General features: G+C 37.2%; 2 protein-coding genes across 2 annotated transcripts in view; both read left to right on the top strand.

Moving 5' to 3' along the window:
• Position 1: 1 nt before the first annotated feature.
• On the top strand, positions 2–2,093 carry LOC118452489 (COBW domain-containing protein 1-like; the record flags this gene model as incomplete). Its single annotated transcript, XM_035896075.1, has 3 exons — positions 2–44; positions 1,017–1,103; positions 1,993–2,093. Coding segments are annotated over 3 exons (231 nt in total), but the record flags the coding sequence as incomplete, so codon positions are not given.
• CBWD1 (COBW domain containing 1) overlaps positions 1,026–18,097 on the top strand; it is a 28,464-nt gene continuing 11,392 nt past the window's right edge. The window contains 7 exon segments of the mRNA XM_035896073.1: positions 1,026–1,103; positions 6,297–6,356; positions 7,394–7,431; positions 10,677–10,723; positions 11,489–11,575; positions 12,388–12,432; positions 16,401–16,457. Of these exon segments, the coding sequence (XP_035751966.1) occupies positions 6,311–6,356; positions 7,394–7,431; positions 10,677–10,723; positions 11,489–11,575; positions 12,388–12,432; positions 16,401–16,457 (320 nt within the window). The 5' untranslated portion in view covers positions 1,026–1,103; positions 6,297–6,310.

Raw genomic sequence — 18,097 nt, 5'->3', positions numbered from 1 at the left:
GTGCTCGGGCAGGTCTGACGGCAGCCTGCGTGCGCGCGAGTTGGGTGCGTGAGCGAGACCCGGATGGCGTGGCGGAGAGGAGTCCTCAGCGCTGCCCCTGCAGCCCTCCGCCGCCTTTTCCGCGCGGGGTCCTCCTGCCGCGAGTGCGGCTCCAGTTGGATTTGCAGAAGGATTTCGAACAGCTGTACAAGCTCCTCCTGCTGCATTTACCAGCCTGGTTTTCAGGGTCCGGTCATGTTTGACAGATCACTTTTTGCCACTTAACGTCAGAATAGCATAGCGGATTTGCCTCAATTAAACGCAGAGTGAACTGTGATCTTGCAAACATGAGGTTTGGCTTCCCTCTCTTAAACCAACAGAGTTATGGGGACTTTCAGATGTAGTTATGTATGGTAAAGATCAGGTTAAATTTAGGATCACCAACACTCTTCTAAAAGTTCTAACTTTGTACTTCATCGTACTCTCTCAAAAAACCCTAAGGGCAGGGACGGAAGCTTGCTTTACCAAATTCTCCCGGTTGTGATGTTGTGCATGGGGTGAAACCGTTAGTAGTGTGGTATTACAGAAGCTGTGTACACCTTGCTTAATGATTCCTCCTCTAATGGTGTTTTCTAGCACTTCAGGGATAACTGATGACATAAGAGCTGATCAGAAAAAGCATTGGGAGGGGGGGAAGGATAAGTGTGCCTTTTGTTAAGAGAAACATAAAAATGAGTTTTCTAGGAAAAGACTGCCCAGCTGGCAGGGGACTTGTAAGCTTATCAAGCACTGACACTTAGCGAATGGAAAACTATGGGCCTTTTAAAGCTGAGATTTAATGTGCTGATAGTTTCATGGGGTCAAATATCTCTATAAATTAAGTTTCACAGTGTTATAATAGAATGCAGGACACAAGAATGAAAACTTATTTCAGAAGAGATCAGAAGTGTGCATGTGCACAACAGTATTTCCTTTTTATTTGAAAATTTAAGCTTTTTTTTTTTAACATTTTAATAAAAAGATGGTCTGTGTTCTAGGAGCTGGGAAAACAACTCTTCTGAATTACATACTGACAGAACAACATAATAAAAGAATAGCAGTTATTCTGAATGAGTTTGGAGAAGGTATGTAAACCTGCAGAAACATTTTTTTTTAGCTGTAAAATGACATAAAATTTCTGGAAGTCAAGAACATTGTATTTTTAAACCCATTACTGAAATTATAGACACACCTTATAGCCTTCAGAAGGGCAAAAAGTCTTTTGGCTGGTGTTCATAAAATTATGCTATGCATTAATGTGTTTTCTACATAAATTCAGTCCCTCAGAGTCAAGTAAATGAATATATTACCCTGTTAGAATTGTTATACCTCCATTTGTACTACTCAGTTTCAAGCAAATGGAAATTAAAATAATGTGTTGGTAGATAATATTTTCTTTTCTTTCCTTTCCCCTCAGCCACTTACAGATCACAAATTGTCCTAGACTAAGAAAATGGGGAGATGTGTGCGTGGTGTCTGTGGTTCTCTGAACTCTTTGCTTTCCTTCTGAGGATTTTTAACGGTTACAGCTGTAATTTCATATCCGTACGGTTGTCAGTGTTGCTTACAGTTTGCACCGTGGTGGTGGTGGTGTTTTGTTAGTTTGTTTGTTTTTGCCAACAAAGATGCACGCCATTTTTCTGGTCATGGACCTAAAATAAAATGCATAGACAGAGCCTTTATTTGATATGGAGGTGGAGGCTGACTTCCTTTTTCTTTAGCAAAATTTGTGGCACTTAGGCTGTACTTTCATCCTCTGGGTTCTGGTCTTTGTAGAACTAACTTGACTTTGGCTTTTAAATTTTTCATAAAATGGCAAATACTAATTTCTAAAGAACGTGACAGAAGCACGGTCTCAGAAGAAAAAAATAATACAAGAGTAAAAATATGTACCAACTTGAATATTTCATCTCTTTTGCAGGCATTGTCATGCAAGTTTGTAGATTAAAATGATAATACTACTTGTATTTCCAGGAAGTGCCTTGGAGAAATCCCTGGCAATCAGTCAAGGGGGAGAACTGTATGAAGAATGGCTGGAGCTCAGAAATGGCTGCCTGTGCTGTTCAGTAAAGTAAGGAAGGACTGCTGTACAAGTTCGTACCATGGGTTTTGGGGGAATTGAGGAAAGGAGGAGACATACAGGATTTGATTCCTAAAACTGATGGTAGTATTGGTTGAGACTTCTTTTGTCAGATAAGACAAGAATTGGAATTTGGGAGATAGACATTTATTTCCTTTTGCCATGTTACTGGATGGGCACTGTGGGATAGGGAGCTCTCCCTCTTCTCTTAATATTATATGCTTTTCTGTAGAGAGCTGAAGATTCAGGGAAGCTGGAACTAGGACTCAAGTTTCCTAATTTCCACATTAAAAACTTAACTCTGTGTTTCTTTCTCTGTATGTTGGTTAATACTTGAATATTGTATACCTCAGAAAGGGTGGAGGGAGAACCTTTTGGTGACGTAATGAAACACAATGTTCCAAACTGTAAGCTGATGGTCACGTTAAAAAGCAAGCAGTGTATTCACCTTGTTTGTTTGAACACTAGCTTGTTTATGCTAAGTTTGTAATAAAGGTGATGGCCTGTTTGTCCTGAAAATTTGGAATAACTGGCTCTGTGCCTTAAATTGGGATAGTAAGTGGAAAACAGAAGACTATTGCATTGTGTTCTGCTGGGATGCAAGGAATGCTGACGTTGCTGCTAGGTTTAATATACATTAGTTTCTTACATAAAATGCCATACACTTATGCTTCAGGCTGACTTCATCAGCTGAAATTTAAGTAAATGAGACATCTTAATTTTGCTGTAGGTGAGGTGGAAAGGCAGGAGAACATGGTTCAGTTCCCTCACCTGTCATCCATACACCCCGTTTCTTTTTGTAATCTCAGCTGCCAAACCAAATAGTTACATATTTACACAGCCCTACTGTCCTTTACAGGGTTTTCACTGCTTGAAAACAAATCTTCATTTAAACCACCTTTATTATGCCTGTCGGGAGTAGGCAAATACTATTTTCAGATGTAAAATGAAACAGAAAACTACAGTTTGCCTGGTATTAGAGCAGCAGCTTGATGACTGAATTTTCATTGTAGACTGCAAGTCCTGACACAGGCCTTTGCTTTGATGGTACTGACACTGTGTTCTGCATCAGAAGATACGTGTTTATATGTGTTTTAGCTTGTTTTCTCTGTTCTCAGGTTTAATTGTTTCTTCTAACAGGGACAATGGTGTGAAGGCTATTGAGAACTTGATGCAAAGGAGAGGAAAATTTGACTACATATTGTTAGAAACAACTGGTTTGGCAGATCCAGGTAGTTCACATTATGGTTTTCATCACAATGATAATTACTCCGTTTTTATAAAGTGCTCATTTGCTCGCCAGTCATTCACTGTGCAAACTGTAATATAAAGTGATGAGTTGTCAGGCACATGCTTTGATTGCTGTGTAGACTAAATCTGAATTGGATAAGGGGCAGAAGCAGGGTCGTGGGTGGGGTTGTTTGGCTGGATGTTTTATTTTGTTTTTTGAAGTTGATCTTAATCGACTCTTAAGCTTAACAGAAATCCAGTTAAAATACATTGCTGTCAAGAGAAGACACTGGGCTTGGAGAAGAGAGGCACTCTGAAACTAGTAGTTTTCAGTAGGCTTTTGCTGTTCTGCATTGCTTCTTCCAGAGTATAAATTATTAGCATCTGATGTATTGTTAAATTGGTTGTGATAGGCCTTATGTTTTGTGAAGTCATAAAATACACTGTGAAACAGACTAATACGTTCTTCTGGTAGGTACAGAGCAATAATAGATCTTACAAATTCCTTGTGTGCCCTTTAGTGATACTTGTTATAAAAAGGTGTTTAAACTTGAGCTCATGTTAGTAATAGCTATCTAAAACAATTTTCTCTGAACTGTCTCAGTTAAAAAGGTGTTGTTTGAGTGTGAAGGGAAATTCTTATCAGAAATTCAGTTGTTTCCCATTTAGGAGACTGACACTTTCCAGCTCAAAGCTAAATAGTTGTTAGGGTAAAGTAATGTTCTTCAAAAGAAAGGACATTGATTTGGCCTCTGTTACACACAAATTCTATTTGAGTCAAATTGGAAAACTATTAAGCTTTTTAGAAAAAAAATCAATAGATACCAGAAAACCATTAGATGTTGTGGCCCTTGCTATATCTTGCATGAGTAAGCACTGTTGAACAACTGACAGGTATTTGGTGTTGATACAGAGTGATGTTTGGACGACTGCATTTTGTCACTTTAGGTGGACAGTTTTAGGTATTAGAATGAGTTTGGTTACTGATTTTCTTTTTTTTTTTCTTCTTCTGATGTGCTTGATACTCTTAAACAGCCTGCCAGTAACTAAGGATCTGGTAACTGAAAAAAAAATACTGACTGTTCTCCTTGTGGCACTGATATATGCTCAATTGGTTTGTTTCATAACAAACTGTTTGGGTTTTTTGTTTTTTTAATAAATATACAGCACATCCTACAGTTGTTAGCATCTGTTTTATGGGGACATTTTAGCAGAAAACAGGAGTAGCATATTCCTAGGCCATGTGTAGTACACAGGTATCAGGTCAAAATTCCAAGCCCTTGATAGAATGTGATCCCAGTTGTCCAGATACTTGCAGATTCTTTTTGCTCAAGACTCATCAGTTTAGTATGTTCCATTTTACATTCTAAAGAAATAAAAATTACTATAAAAGGAAGAGAGAGTGTTCAGTGTTTCATTATTCCAGAAGTACCTCATCTGGATGGAAATTCAGTGGCTGATGAGCATAGAATATTCATAGAATAACACAGTTTGGAAGGGATGTTAGGAAGTCTTTGGTCCAACTTCCTGCCCAAAGCAGGGTCAGCTATAAGACAAGACCAGGTTGTCTGGGATATCAAGTCATATATCTCCGTCCTCTGAGGATAAATATGACACAGCCTCTCCAGGCAACCTGTTCTGTGCCTGCCTTTTCATGGTGAAAAACCATTTTTCTGATACTTGTGGTCTTAACCTCGCTCACATCAATTTACTACAGCTGTGCGTTATACTTCTGCCACGTACTGGCTCCCATTGTTCTGCCGCAGCCTGGCTCGGTCTTCTCAGTGACTCACCTGGAGGTACCAGGGAGGCTGCTGTTAGGTTCCTCAGAAGCTGTCCCTTCTCCAGGCTGAAGGAACCTAGTTTCCCCGCCTGTACTCCAGCCTCAACTGTCTTGGTGATTCTGTGCTGAACTCACTCCAGTTTATTGATGTCTTTCCTGTATGGGGAATACCCATGCCGGAAGTGTGAGCTAGATGTGGGCTTGAAAGGGCTCAACAGAGGAGAATAACTTCCTTAGCTGTGCTTCTGTTCCAACAGCCTGTGTGCTTTTGGCCTTCTCTGATCCTAGGGCACACTGCTTGCTCGGCTTGCTGCCTACCAAGACCCCCAGGAACTTCTCAAAGAGTCTTGAAAAATTTGCTAGAGGTGATGTAAATGGCATGCAGTGCTTTCCCCTTGTCCACAGATGCCTGGCCTTCTATGAAAAAAACATTGTACGGCCTCCACAGATTGATCAGGCATGATCTACCCTTGTAAACTTCCCTTCCAGTACAATATCTGTTTGCAGATTGAATCTACATTATACTTCTTAACTCAGTCTATCTTAAAATTACCTGAAGCCAGAAGCTTTACTGTGCAGACCTGACATAATTAAGGAAAACACTCTTTTCTATATCTGGTTATTCTTTACTTTCTTCATTCTGTTGATTTATGATGTAATAAGCTGCATAGCAGAGTTTATAGAAACTAGTGAAGAAGAGAAGCTCCCTAGGATTGAGCTGACTTCTCTCCAGCATGTCAGTTCCATTTTTCTTTAACAGTTTTATCTCCTTTTTTATCTCCCTTTTCTTTTGTGTGTGTGTGCCATGACCTAGAAACAGTGACTGAAAGGTGAAGAGGAGTACAGATTTTTTTTTTTAGAAATAAGGGAGCCTTGGAATATAGTAAAGACAAATAATTGTTATCACTGAGTAAAGGTAACTTAGACAACTTGCATGCATCTGGAATTGTGAGATTTTTCAAGCTTTTTGTAGTCATGGCTATCGATGTGCACAAAAATAAAATGCTCTGGTAGCTGTTATTAAATCAAATGTTTGGTTGGTTATTCGACATCTGCGATGCTTTCTGGGTTTGGAAGAGTGGAGTTTCAAGTACAGTGCTACAAATTTTTTTCTATGAAATGTTTGAATATTGATAGTTTGCTGGAAAATGTCAATTTTGCAACTAAATATAATGCACTTCTTAGGAGCTGTGGCCTCCATGTTCTGGGTGGATTCTGAGCTGGGAAGTGATATCTATCTTGATGGTAAGATGTGCTAGATTTTTTCCAATGTATTGGCATTCCATATCTGGATTTAGTGCGATGTATCCTTATCATTTCAGGGAAGGTTTCAGAAAATGTTTGAAATACATGGTCTTGGTTCTCACATCCCCAAATTTGATTAGAGAGATCCCCTTGCTTATTCTAATGCTTGTTTATCTACTTGGTGAGCTGTTTCAGTTTGCTAAATCCAACAAAAGTTGTGTAATGTTTTGCTAAGGGATCAGATATGGAGAGATCATGATTGTGGTGTAAGGGGGGAAAAAACCCCCTCATTAGTTAGATGTTACAAAACATAATTTAGGAGTTATATTACAACTTTTTTTTTTTTTTTTTTTTTTTTTTAACCCCCCCAACGCAGTGTTTCCTAAATTGTTTCCTTTTTTCTTAACTCTTAATTTGTCAGCATCTCTCCTGCCTTTTGTTTTCTGCCTTCTTTACCTATTGTACTATTGTTAGCTCTAGTATATGCAGTTAAAAAGCATGTTGAATATTGATTTTTTATTTTTTTTTTTTAATGGAGGAAAAAACCTTACTTTTTGGCGTAAAGAAAAGTCCTACTAACACTTTGGTCAGTCTATAAAATCCCCATCTAGCCAAGGAAATATTTGGTTCAATAGGAAACAGCCTCCTAAGTTTCTGCCAGAGAATTCAAGATTCCTGGTCACTTATGATTAGAATAATTGTATACCTCAATCAGTCTCCTCAATTTGTTTCAATCATCTCTAAAACTATACCTCTGCCAGTTTGCTGTTGTGGAAGAAGGAGGTAGGCGTCCACCTTGTGAGAATTTCTGTCACTTGGTTTAGTAGATGTTTTTTTACCAGAGATATGAGTAACAAATAAGAAACTAAATAGGTGACAAGTCTAGTGTTCAGATACACTGGAAGTATTGAAAGTATTATAAGCAGTTGTAAATGTGATGATACTGTTACCTCAGTAATTGTACAGGAAGTTTACAAGTTGTTAAATTGTTGGCTGCTTTCAGCACATTTCTATTCCATTTTAATGTTCTCTTTTAGGTATTGTATCTGTTGTTGATGCAAAGCATGGATTGCGGGTAAGTTACTGGATTTGTTACACGGTTTAGAACTGCAGCACTAGAACAGCTATTGCAGTAATGTTCATTCAGTTGAATTCTATTTTTACAATTGCTTTAATTCTTACAATGGATGAGGATGTATTTCAGTTGCTGTGGTGCATTAGTTCTATATTTTGAACGGAAACAAGGAAGTACTGATATTCATAGGAATTCAGATTCTTAGCAACATAGCAACGTGACTACTAAGAGTTGTCAGGTTGCTAGATACTTGATTTCTTCTAGTTCTGTCACTTCACTCATGAATCTTGGTTGTATTCCAAATAGGCATTTGGATTACTCTATAACAGTGGAGAAATTTGTCTTACAGGGTGTCATTGGTCCATGTTACTTCGAAGGAGAGGAGTAAGAACAGGCCTCTCAGACCAGTGTGATAACAAGTGAGGGCTCAAATTGGGAAAGGTGCTAATGTAATGGCAACTGGGGTGAGGAGAGATGAGAGAGCCAGGCGTCTAGGTACCCTTTCAGATTAAAAGGTGACTTTGTTACATGGAAACAGACAAAAAGAGCAGGTATTAGAGTAGCCTATATAAAGCATAATGTAAGATCAAACCTATAGAACAGTGAGGTTGGATAGCAGCAGAAATTGTGGTTAAATCAAATAGTTCAACTTTTTTGTAACAGCTAGTCATAAAAAGAATTACTTGCAATGTAGTAACTTAGGAAGTGACTACTTTGATTAGGTATTGCTTTTGCAGGATTCAAAATAAAAGTCACCATAAGAAGATTCCTCTATGGTATAAAAATCCCATCATGCTTTGAAAGTATTTTTAATATCTCTGTATTTTACAATGGCTGCAAAAAGCTAAGAAAACTGAAAATGGTTAACAAATAAGGAAGCGATCCCTCCTTTTTAAGATTTTATTTTGTTTGGACTGTTTGGGTTTCTTGTTTCAGTTGAGCTGATCTAATAGCTGATTTTCTTCTCATCAATTTGTGTTGCACCGGGATGGAACTAATCTAATGCCATAGCAAGCCGGTTTGGCAAGTTAAGCCATTATGTTTTGCAAGGGCTTGTGGAGGAGTTGGGAGAAGAACAAGGGGAAGGGGCTGGGAGCTGGTTTGCCCTTTTAATCAGGAGCTGACTTTTAAATCAGCTCAACTATCACAGGAAACCACAGCACGTCTTAAAAGTCAGCCCCCTCTTCAGCTGAGTACTCTCATACTAACTCAGATGTGTTTTATTACTTGCAAAAATATTGTTCTGTTTTATCTTTCTCTTCATGCAATGCTGATTTATTGGCTTGAATCAAATGTAGTTGTGTTGCACACAGCAGCACTGAATTGTTATTGCTTTAAAATTTTTAATATTAAAACTTTTAAGTAATATGTCAGGAGCAACACAAAAATGTTTTGAAACATTCAGCTTTTCTATCCATTATTGTCTTTGACAGCTTGCTGAAAACTCTTATATTATTAATCAGTAAGACTGTACAACACTGACATCCACTCAGAATAACAGAAACTTCAGACTTTATACCCAGTAAATAACTTTTCCTTATATATATGTATAAAGGACTTGCTAACTTGTGCAATTCCTCTGTCTGCAAAGCTTGACCTCAACACCTGCTTCTGATTCAGAGAATTATGAAAGCTGTACAGGTAACTACATTGAGATAATAGGCAGCAATTTAAGGGTGTCATGCTTCAAAGAGCCAACCCATCACAAGAAAAGCTGACAAATAGTACCCTGTGACCAGTCAGCCAAATTGAAACTGAAGTGGTAATTGATATCATGGGTTATCACTCTAATGGATTTGTCACCCAGCAATCTGAAACACTCATTTTTTTAATCACACACGAACAGTTGGACAAGTTGAAGTGACAGTCCTTTACTTTCAGGACTTGACATCTGTGCTACTGGCATTGTCCCTTTCAGGGCAACAAATCTGACAACACTTAATTCAATAGAATAAATACACAGAGGATTACAAAGAAAAGGTGAGAGGAGAGGTTCCTTCCCAGTCATCTTCTTGTTATGCTCTGCTTAGGTTGTGCATAATCAAGAGAGAGTTCTATTTACTTTTTTTTTTTTAAGGTGACAGACTGACAGTAGGCAATAGTCTAGTTTTGATTTTCAAATCAAATAATACTAGATGCCTAGTTTTTTAATTTATGTTTCCCATGACAATTAGTTCCAATTTCATTTGGTGTTCTTTTGTCTTTAAAACCAAATTTTAAAATAATATTCCTGGTACATTTAGAGCTGATGAAGGAATGCACAGGAGTCTTTAATCTTCCCAGAGATGTCAGGCGTAAGAGGTGAGCTCTTACTAATATTACAGCACCAGTTTAAAGTTTTGCTGCCTCCAGGTGCCTGTGATGCTTCTCTCTTGGAGATTGCTGCCTCCGTGGCAGAGTGGGCAGAAAATAACTTGTAGCTGGACCTGTTGCTCTGCCCAAATTATTGATGAAAGTAAGGCTTTATGTTGCTAAACTTCATGCTGCTTCTTGAGATGCAAGCATTTTTTTCCCTTTCACTAATTATTCTGTGAGGACATTGACATGGGCAAACAGGTGGAGCAGAACACTGCAGATGGTTAAGATACTCAGCTCCTGCAGCGTGACCAGAAGCTGCTGCTTTAGTCAGTGCTGACTGACTCTTCTGCCCAGTTACAGATTGAGTAGGCCACAAACACTGATGTTGGGCGGATGTGCCAAGGAGTAGTGGTTTACTTGTACAGACCTGGAAAAATAATTACGAATTTTTACTTTAAAAGTACAGTTTGTCAAATCTTTCAGAGAAAAGGAGTATGCGGTTATGTGTTTGAAATCCTGTGCCACAAGCCAAACTCATCTTTAGCAGTTAGCCAACATCACGCTCATTAGAAAAAATACTGTACTTTCATTTTTTCAGATATGTTTTTCCATGGTTACTGTATGTAATGGTGGGGTTTTTTTACTTCATCATAAACCTGAAAAATAATGAAAAATAAATACTGTAATACAATTTTCCATTTCTTTAGCATTCTAGTCATAGAACTCATTAAAAGAGAAGGGGTTTCATAAATTATAAGCTTCTGAAATGGTGAATGTATAAACATACTTTGTCACTGTCATTTTATAGAAAAATTCTAGATGCCATCTTCCTTGATACCTTGTTGAAAAATATACCTTAGCTGGATTGATTTTTACTTCCTGTAACTGCAAATGAATTTAAATGCCATTTGAATATGCTTAATCCAACTTTTAAAATTTTTGTCTAGCACTTGACGGAAGAAAAGCCAGAAGGCCTTGTCAATGAAGCATCTCGGTATGTCTATATATATATATATATATATTATATATCACAGTTAGAAACTGTGCTGTATAGAAGTTCATTAGAAGTGGCTTCTTTTTCTTTTATAAGGCTTTTCTCTCCTCCCTTGCTTTTAAACCAAGGAGGATTGGTGTAATGAGGTAGAAAATGGGAAAGTAACTTCATGCTCCATTTGGTCTTTTTGCCAAGATCTCACTCTTCTAATACCTATTTTAAGAGGGATGGGGTTTTACATAGGTGAAGGAAAACCACCTCTGTTGGGGGGAAGAAGGAATTGCATGCTAGAATCTATCAGATGCTCAAAGTAGAACTGGAGATAGAGGAATATTTTTTGCTAGATATGGAGCCACAATGATTAAGGGTAATTGTAACAATAGAAGTCTTCATAAATCAAAGAGACTTCAAGTATGACTTTGCGAAGAGTGCATGCAAGAGAAATAGGGGCTTGGGAAGTTCATAAATTACAAAGCACTGCAGATTACGTGACTTCTTTAAAAAAAAACCAAAACAACCAAAAATCCAAAACAACCCCAAACTAGCAAGCCTTTGTAGACTCTTCTTATGGCAGAGAAGAGCACCTCAAGAAGACAGTAGGACTGCAGTTGTTACTCCATGATCTTGTAGTTTGATTAATGCTTTCCTTTCTGTACTAACAATGCTCGTACTGTTTTCTTGGTGGTATGGGAGAGATGTTTTTTCTGTATTTGCTCATGTTGTCTCTTCTTTTTTTTTTTCTTTTTTCCTCTCCTTAATACATAGGCAGGTTGCATTAGCTGATCTTATAATCATCAATAAAACAGATTTGGTTTCAGGGGAAGAGTTGAATAAAGTCAGAACATCTGTCAGGTAAGAAACTTTTGGCATAACTGTAACACTGTACTGTCTCAAAGGTTATTTTTATTTAAACATAGTTACTTCTTTCTTGCTGTTAACACGGATATTGGATCTCATGATTACACTGACATAAGTCATTAGCTCAGCAGGGAAGATGCCCCTTTCTAAAGGCTTTTCAATACTTCCATATGCTTACACAAGCTTAGCAGTTTGCCTATCCAGGTAAGATTTGACGTTACTTGCTAAGGACAGGCCTTAGGCTTAAGTGTCTGTGTTCTTACGTTTTTTGGCAGCTGTTCCCATTTTTCTGAATCAGCATCAGGGAAAAAAATTTGCTAGGAGACAAAAGTTCACTAGTGAATACAAACATGTATGGAGGAAGTCCCTAATAATTGTCTTGGGTGTAGAGGAACCAATGGTCTGAATCAAGTTAATGATCAAAGGCTTGTCCCATCTTTTTCTATCAGTATCACGATACCTGAAATGAAACTCTGACATTTTGAAATTATTTACAACTCTATTAGTGTTTTGAATTATGAAAGTAAAAGTGTATCATGAGGAGTCTTGCACAGGAAAATGCTATTCTTAATGGTAGTATTTTTTTGTCAGAACTTACGCGGTTCCGCAACCTTTACTCAGGGTATGAAAAAGTCATAAAATGAAGTCTTGTTGGGGTGTCTGTTGCTTTCTTCAACAAGTTGATAACAAAGGTGGGGTTATAGTTGTGGTGCTATTTCGCATGCTGTTTCCCATGATTAAGTTGTTCAAGCAATGTATTACAGTTGCATTTTCATCTAACTTGTAATTTTTCTATTTTATTTTAGGTCAATAAATGGACTTGTTAAAATTCTAGAGACACAAAGATCAAGGTATTAAATGGCCACTATTGCTAGGTACCAGGTCCTGCTTTGTGACAGGTTTAAGTACATTATTAGATCAATTTGCTTGAAGGAGAACTATTGAATTAGAAATAGTTAATTCATTATTTATTTTACTAATAGGTATTTAGATAAAGGAATTTTTTTAAAGAAGTAAAAATGTAATTTTATTTGTTACTGTTCATGTTGTACACTCTAGTGTATAACTAGTTTAAAAAAATTGCTATTAAGGTGTAGATTAGTTTACAGAGCTTATCGCTAGTGGGTTTTATTGAACTTTGCAGTAGAACCGTAAATATTTCTTGTTTACATGAGAGGTGGATTTTACAAAAACTTGGGCATTAATTTTTCTAAAACCTGCATTTTTTTTGAAGTTTAATATGAATATGGCTTTTAATTATTAAAGTTGCACTTTAGTCACGTTGCCATTTGTGGAGTAATAGCATTTGGAAAGTTCCTGAAAAATGCTAATATTCGTGTATTTTAATTGGCTTCAGCATATTCCAAGAATGTAGCAGGTTTTTAAGGCAGTGTTACAGGTAGAAATTCAAAGTTTCTCATAACTTGTTAACCAGATCTTGTAACTAAAAAGCAACTTGTAAAGCCAAGTTGTAGCTGAACTAATCATTAATCATGTGCACTATAATGGTGTCTTTCTTTTGTGTCAGTTTAAAGATTTTTCTCACTTATGATGGCTGCTGCAAATAAGTTGCTACTACAAAATTACTTTTGCAGGGGAATTTATAAGAAGGAAAAGTAATTGCATTGTTTTTGCTATTTTTCATTGAAATTCTAACTCTCATTTTTTTAATAAGGGATTAAATGGAAATAGTATTCCCAGGGACATTGGGAGAGCAGGTTATCTTTCAGGCTGCTAGGACTCATTTGTGTGCTATTACATCAATTATTTGACTATATTATGATAAATGTTCCTGTAATACAGCTTCCTGTTTTAAGCAATTTTTGAAGGGAAAATAGTAGACATAATCTTAATAGTATACTTGGCTTTTTAAAGTTATTGCCAAATGTAATTGGAAGGGTAGAGAAAAATACTTGCTGCTGTTGGCTGATCAGATAGGAACCAACAAGTGACTGCAGAATATGTATTTTATTTGGTAACCCAGGGTTTTGAAGATGGGTGCTTGTCTGGCTTTAATCTAAAGATCAGCTTGGTTTATAGCTGATCTGGTTAAAGGTGTCCCTGCTTACTGCAGCGGGGTTGGACTAGATGACCTCTAAAGGTCCCTTCCAACCCAAAGCATTCTATGATTCTGTATTTCCAAAAATGTTAATCTTGTTAACATTTCTGTTGACTTCAACTTATTTGAAACTCTGTCTGCAGTCTGACCGCTGGAAGCTTTATGGCTTGCCAGTTACACTGCGAAAAGCATTCTCTTTCGTGACTATCATGTTAGTTCATAGGGATTATTCTCATATTGTTTTCATTACTTCGTTCAAGGAGGAAGGTGAAATCTTTAAGTAGCTTTGACAGCTTCATGCTCCTTGTTAAGAATGCTTACAACAAGAATAAACTATTCTTATAGAATACAATTCAATAAACAATATAGAGGGGATCATAAGTTCTGTTACTGAGAGGTTTTGTATTGATTAATTTATTGTTCTTCTAGTGATCCTCAGTAAATAATTTCTCTTTATGTAAGAGACGCGTGCTAACTTGTTTTCTTCAGTGGATTCATTGTCATTTAGGGACTTATGTTCAAAACAGCAACTGTGGATACACCTGTGAGCAATTCTGATAATCAAGCTTTTAATGTTCACCAGCTTATTTGATGTTAAGAGTTTTAATGTGCAAAATAGTCACTCTAGATTCTGCTGCAAAATTTTAGACGTGTTATTTTGTCCTGTTCTGTAAATTCAGTATTACTAAGTTAGTATTTAGTAAAGTTGACTTGTATTAGAATAATGCTGCTGGCATTTTTCTCTGTCTATAGATGGAGATGAGAATGTTCTGGTGGCTCCAGGTTAAATTTAACCAAGATTTTATTGTGGTGGTAGATCTTGGATATTTACTCATGGCTAATTTTACAGTATCCATATTTCTCTCTCTTTTATTTTTGAGACCTCTCTACAGTTTTCATGACCTCTAATGCAGTGAGTTCTTTCTTTATCTAATGTATGTGCTTGAGTGCCACATGAAAGATTGAAAGACAGAAGAAGAACAAATACTGCAAAGTAATGGAGTTGCAAAGATATTATTGTAGCATTTCCATTTCCTGCTCTTCAGTAAACTTTTGGGAATATGATACTGATTTTTAAAATTCTGGAACTTGTATTTTGAGGAATGGGAAATTTTACCTTTGCCACAGAATGGGGCAAAATCATGAAAGATGATAAGGGCTTAGGAAAGCACGTACTTTAAAAAGATTTGCAACAGATGTCTCCGAAATCAAAGAAGTGGCAACATGATGATTCTACTGAGAACAAACTGGTTTTGAGAAAGCAGATCAGGAGTTCTTTAGTTGCAAGGCAGAGTACAGAAATGGTCAGTGAAATGCTTTAGAGGGGGAAAAGAAACGAACTCTTCTGATAAAGCTAAACAGGTCATAAATTGCGTATTCATGGGTCTGACTGCCCTAGGAAATCAGTGCAAGTTTGAGGCCAAGATTTTTGTTTCTGTAAAGATGGTGATGGTATCAAGCATGGCTAACAATTTTGAAGAGGACACTAAACATCGTGCTTTGTGTTTTAAACCAGTATCTGTCCATGTCAATTAGGAAGAGATCCAAATGTATCATTCTGTGGTATCTGATGCCAGCCAGCATTAAATTTTGAGTATTAGATTAAGTGCACTTCAGATGCAGTCCTCAGTGACAACTTTTGTGTTACTAGTATGTATTCTTTAGTGAGTGACACTTACTGTCCCTCCCATGATTAAACATACCAAAAGTGAAATAAGCACAAAATTAGTAATTAAACATGTTACTTCAGAACATGTCTTTTTTTTTATTGTGGGGTTTTGTCCTTCAAGTCCACATGTAAAAGGGACCAAGGTAGCATTTTCTTGAGTATTTCTATATGATTTTCAGAACACTGCTGAGAGCCAACAACTAGCACTGAGTTGGTCATGAGCTTCAGAGAGGCATTATTTATGTGTTTTACATTATAAACCTTTCATCTTGGAAACTGCTTTGTAAAACTACTGTTGGCTGTAAAGGTTTAATAATACTGGCTACACTCCAGAGATTTTTTTTCTGTTGTTTTGTTTGTTTGTTTTTAACCTCTCATATATTTCTTGTATTCAGTCACATATCATTATCTGCATTTAGAAAGCTGTTAGTCGCTATTAGCAGTGAAACCTGTAGTCTATATTGCTTTTGTAAAAAAGCTTCTTACGCAAGTTTATAGGTAGCAGTTTTTATAAGTAAATGTGATCAGTGCTGTCTGTTTCATATTACATTTTTCGTTTGTCTTAAGTGTCAGTTGTTAGAGCTGAAATTCTTTGTAGTAGCACTTGCATCATAGCATATTTCAGTTTTGTTTGCCAACAGTGTGTCAGTAGAAACTATGTATATTCCAGGGGTTTGTGTGTTGAGAGGAGGGTCTATATTAGTAATATTAAGGGTGCAGAATAATTGCTGGAAGAATTTCAGACTTCCTTTTCCCATTTAGGGAAAATCAGTTACTAGTCAGGTATCCAGTATGAGGGATTTTATCATCTGTCTTGAAAGTACCTTGTATTTTACTGTATTTTTTTTAAATTATATTTCTGTGCTTACATATTACTCTGTAAATAAAAACTGCGTTTCCTTGTAGGAGACAATACCAACCACCAACATCCAAAAATAATGCTAAGGATTGATGGCATTAGAATGTTAGACAGGAAAACAAACATAAGATTTAGTGGACCATTTGAAAAATAATTATTTAAGTATACATGTAAATATTTAAATATTTAAATATAGCAAAGATACAAAGCTTTCTTTCTTCCCCCTGTTTAGAGTTGATCTCTCCAATGTCTTGGACCTGCATGCTTTTGACAGTTTATCTGGAATAAGGTATGGTGATAATTTCACTGTCTTTTATTAGAGATTATATCCATTGTATAAATACATGAATGAAACAGCCACTCAAATCCTGACTGAAATTTGCATCTGAGTTTCTGTTAGAAATTCTAGTTTAGTTGCTTATTTTAAATTCACTTTATAAGTAGTAATCTGAGACTGATAATTTTGTCCACTTGAAGTGCGTGCAACAAAACATTATTGATTTTTTAAAGTGAAATGAGCCACAGTGTGCACAATTGGTTGGCTTTTTTCCCCAAAATACGAGTTTTGCTTTAATTGTAGTAGTAGAACAGATTTGTACACTCTTTTCTCGTTCTCTTAAAACTAAAAGGATGTCAAAATTTTTCTCACTTCACATCATGATGAACTGGAGGCTGCATGAGTTTTCACAGAAAACAATGAGGGACTGAAGTTCCACAACAAATGAAGCCATTGCAAGTTCTGCTTACTGTGTTCCATGTTAGTTCTTTTTTTTTCTAATGCTAAATGTGAGTTCAGCATGCTAAATAGGTGAAAAAGTAAAATTGGAGGTGAGAGAAGGGCTTTCTGTTGCCTTTGTGTGCTGAAATTCTTCAGTGAAGAATGCAAGGAGTACAGAAGCAGTCATAAAGGAAAGGAGGGGATATGCAACTGGGGGCAGTATTGGCTTCATTTGCTTCCTGGACACACGCTGTTCACTTCAGGATAGAGGAACGTAGCTGCTTCCTTATTCACAGAAGGGAGAAATCGCAGAAGATCCAAGCTAGTAACCTCTAGTAGATGAGATATGCTCAAGAGATTTCCCAATGAACTAGTGCAGTACTGTCCAAAGGACAGCCTGATTTTCCCTTTCTTTTTGCTGGCACTGGCTTTTGTCTGATCTATGAGAAGTAGTGTTTGTTTCTTTTGAGCTCCTCCAAAAGCTTTGAGCTCATCTAAAAGCACTGTTGTAGACTGCTTAAATGATTTTATTTAACCTCTGTGCAGTGAAATTGAGCTTAGAGCTCGGTTGGGAGGGATTCATTGGAAAGCTTCCATGGAGGATAAATGAGCAAGTGAGTGCTGGGAGTTTTTCAAGAACACTCTTCTGGAAGCACAAAACCAGTTCGTCTCCTTTAAAGGTAAAGGAAGTAGGTGGAGCAAGAAACCCCTTGGCTTAACTGTGAGCTTCCGAGTCTTCTCAAAACCAAAAGAGAAGTATACCAGAGATGGAAAAGCAGATGAATACCCGTTGAGAACTACAAGGACATTGCCAGGGCATGCAGAGATGCGGTGAGAGAAGCAAAGGCTCAGCTTGAATTGAAATTGTCCAGATATGTCAAAAACTACAAGAAAGGGTTCTTCATGTATGTGAACAAGCAGAAACAGAAGGAAAAGGGCAAACTGTACTTGACAAACGTGATCACCTTCTATGACAAAGTAACCTGCTTGGTTGATGTGGGGTGAGCGGTGGACATTGTCTACCTGGATTTCTCCAAGGCTTTCAGTGCAGTTTCCCACAGACCCCTCCTAGACAAACTGATGTGGTATGGCCTAGACAAGTGGTCTGTGCGGTGCGTGGGGAACAGGCTGTCAGGCTGCACCCAGAGGGTGGTGGTAAATAGCTCTTTTCAAACTGGCAACCTGCCACAAGTGGGGGCCCCCAGGGATCG

This window comes from Egretta garzetta, unplaced genomic scaffold (genome assembly GCF_000687185.1).
Source record: "Egretta garzetta isolate BGI_Z169 unplaced genomic scaffold, ASM68718v1 scaffold886, whole genome shotgun sequence".
NCBI classification, from domain to species: Eukaryota; Metazoa; Chordata; class Aves; order Pelecaniformes; family Ardeidae; genus Egretta; species Egretta garzetta.
This window is presented reverse-complemented; position numbering and strand designations above follow the sequence as displayed.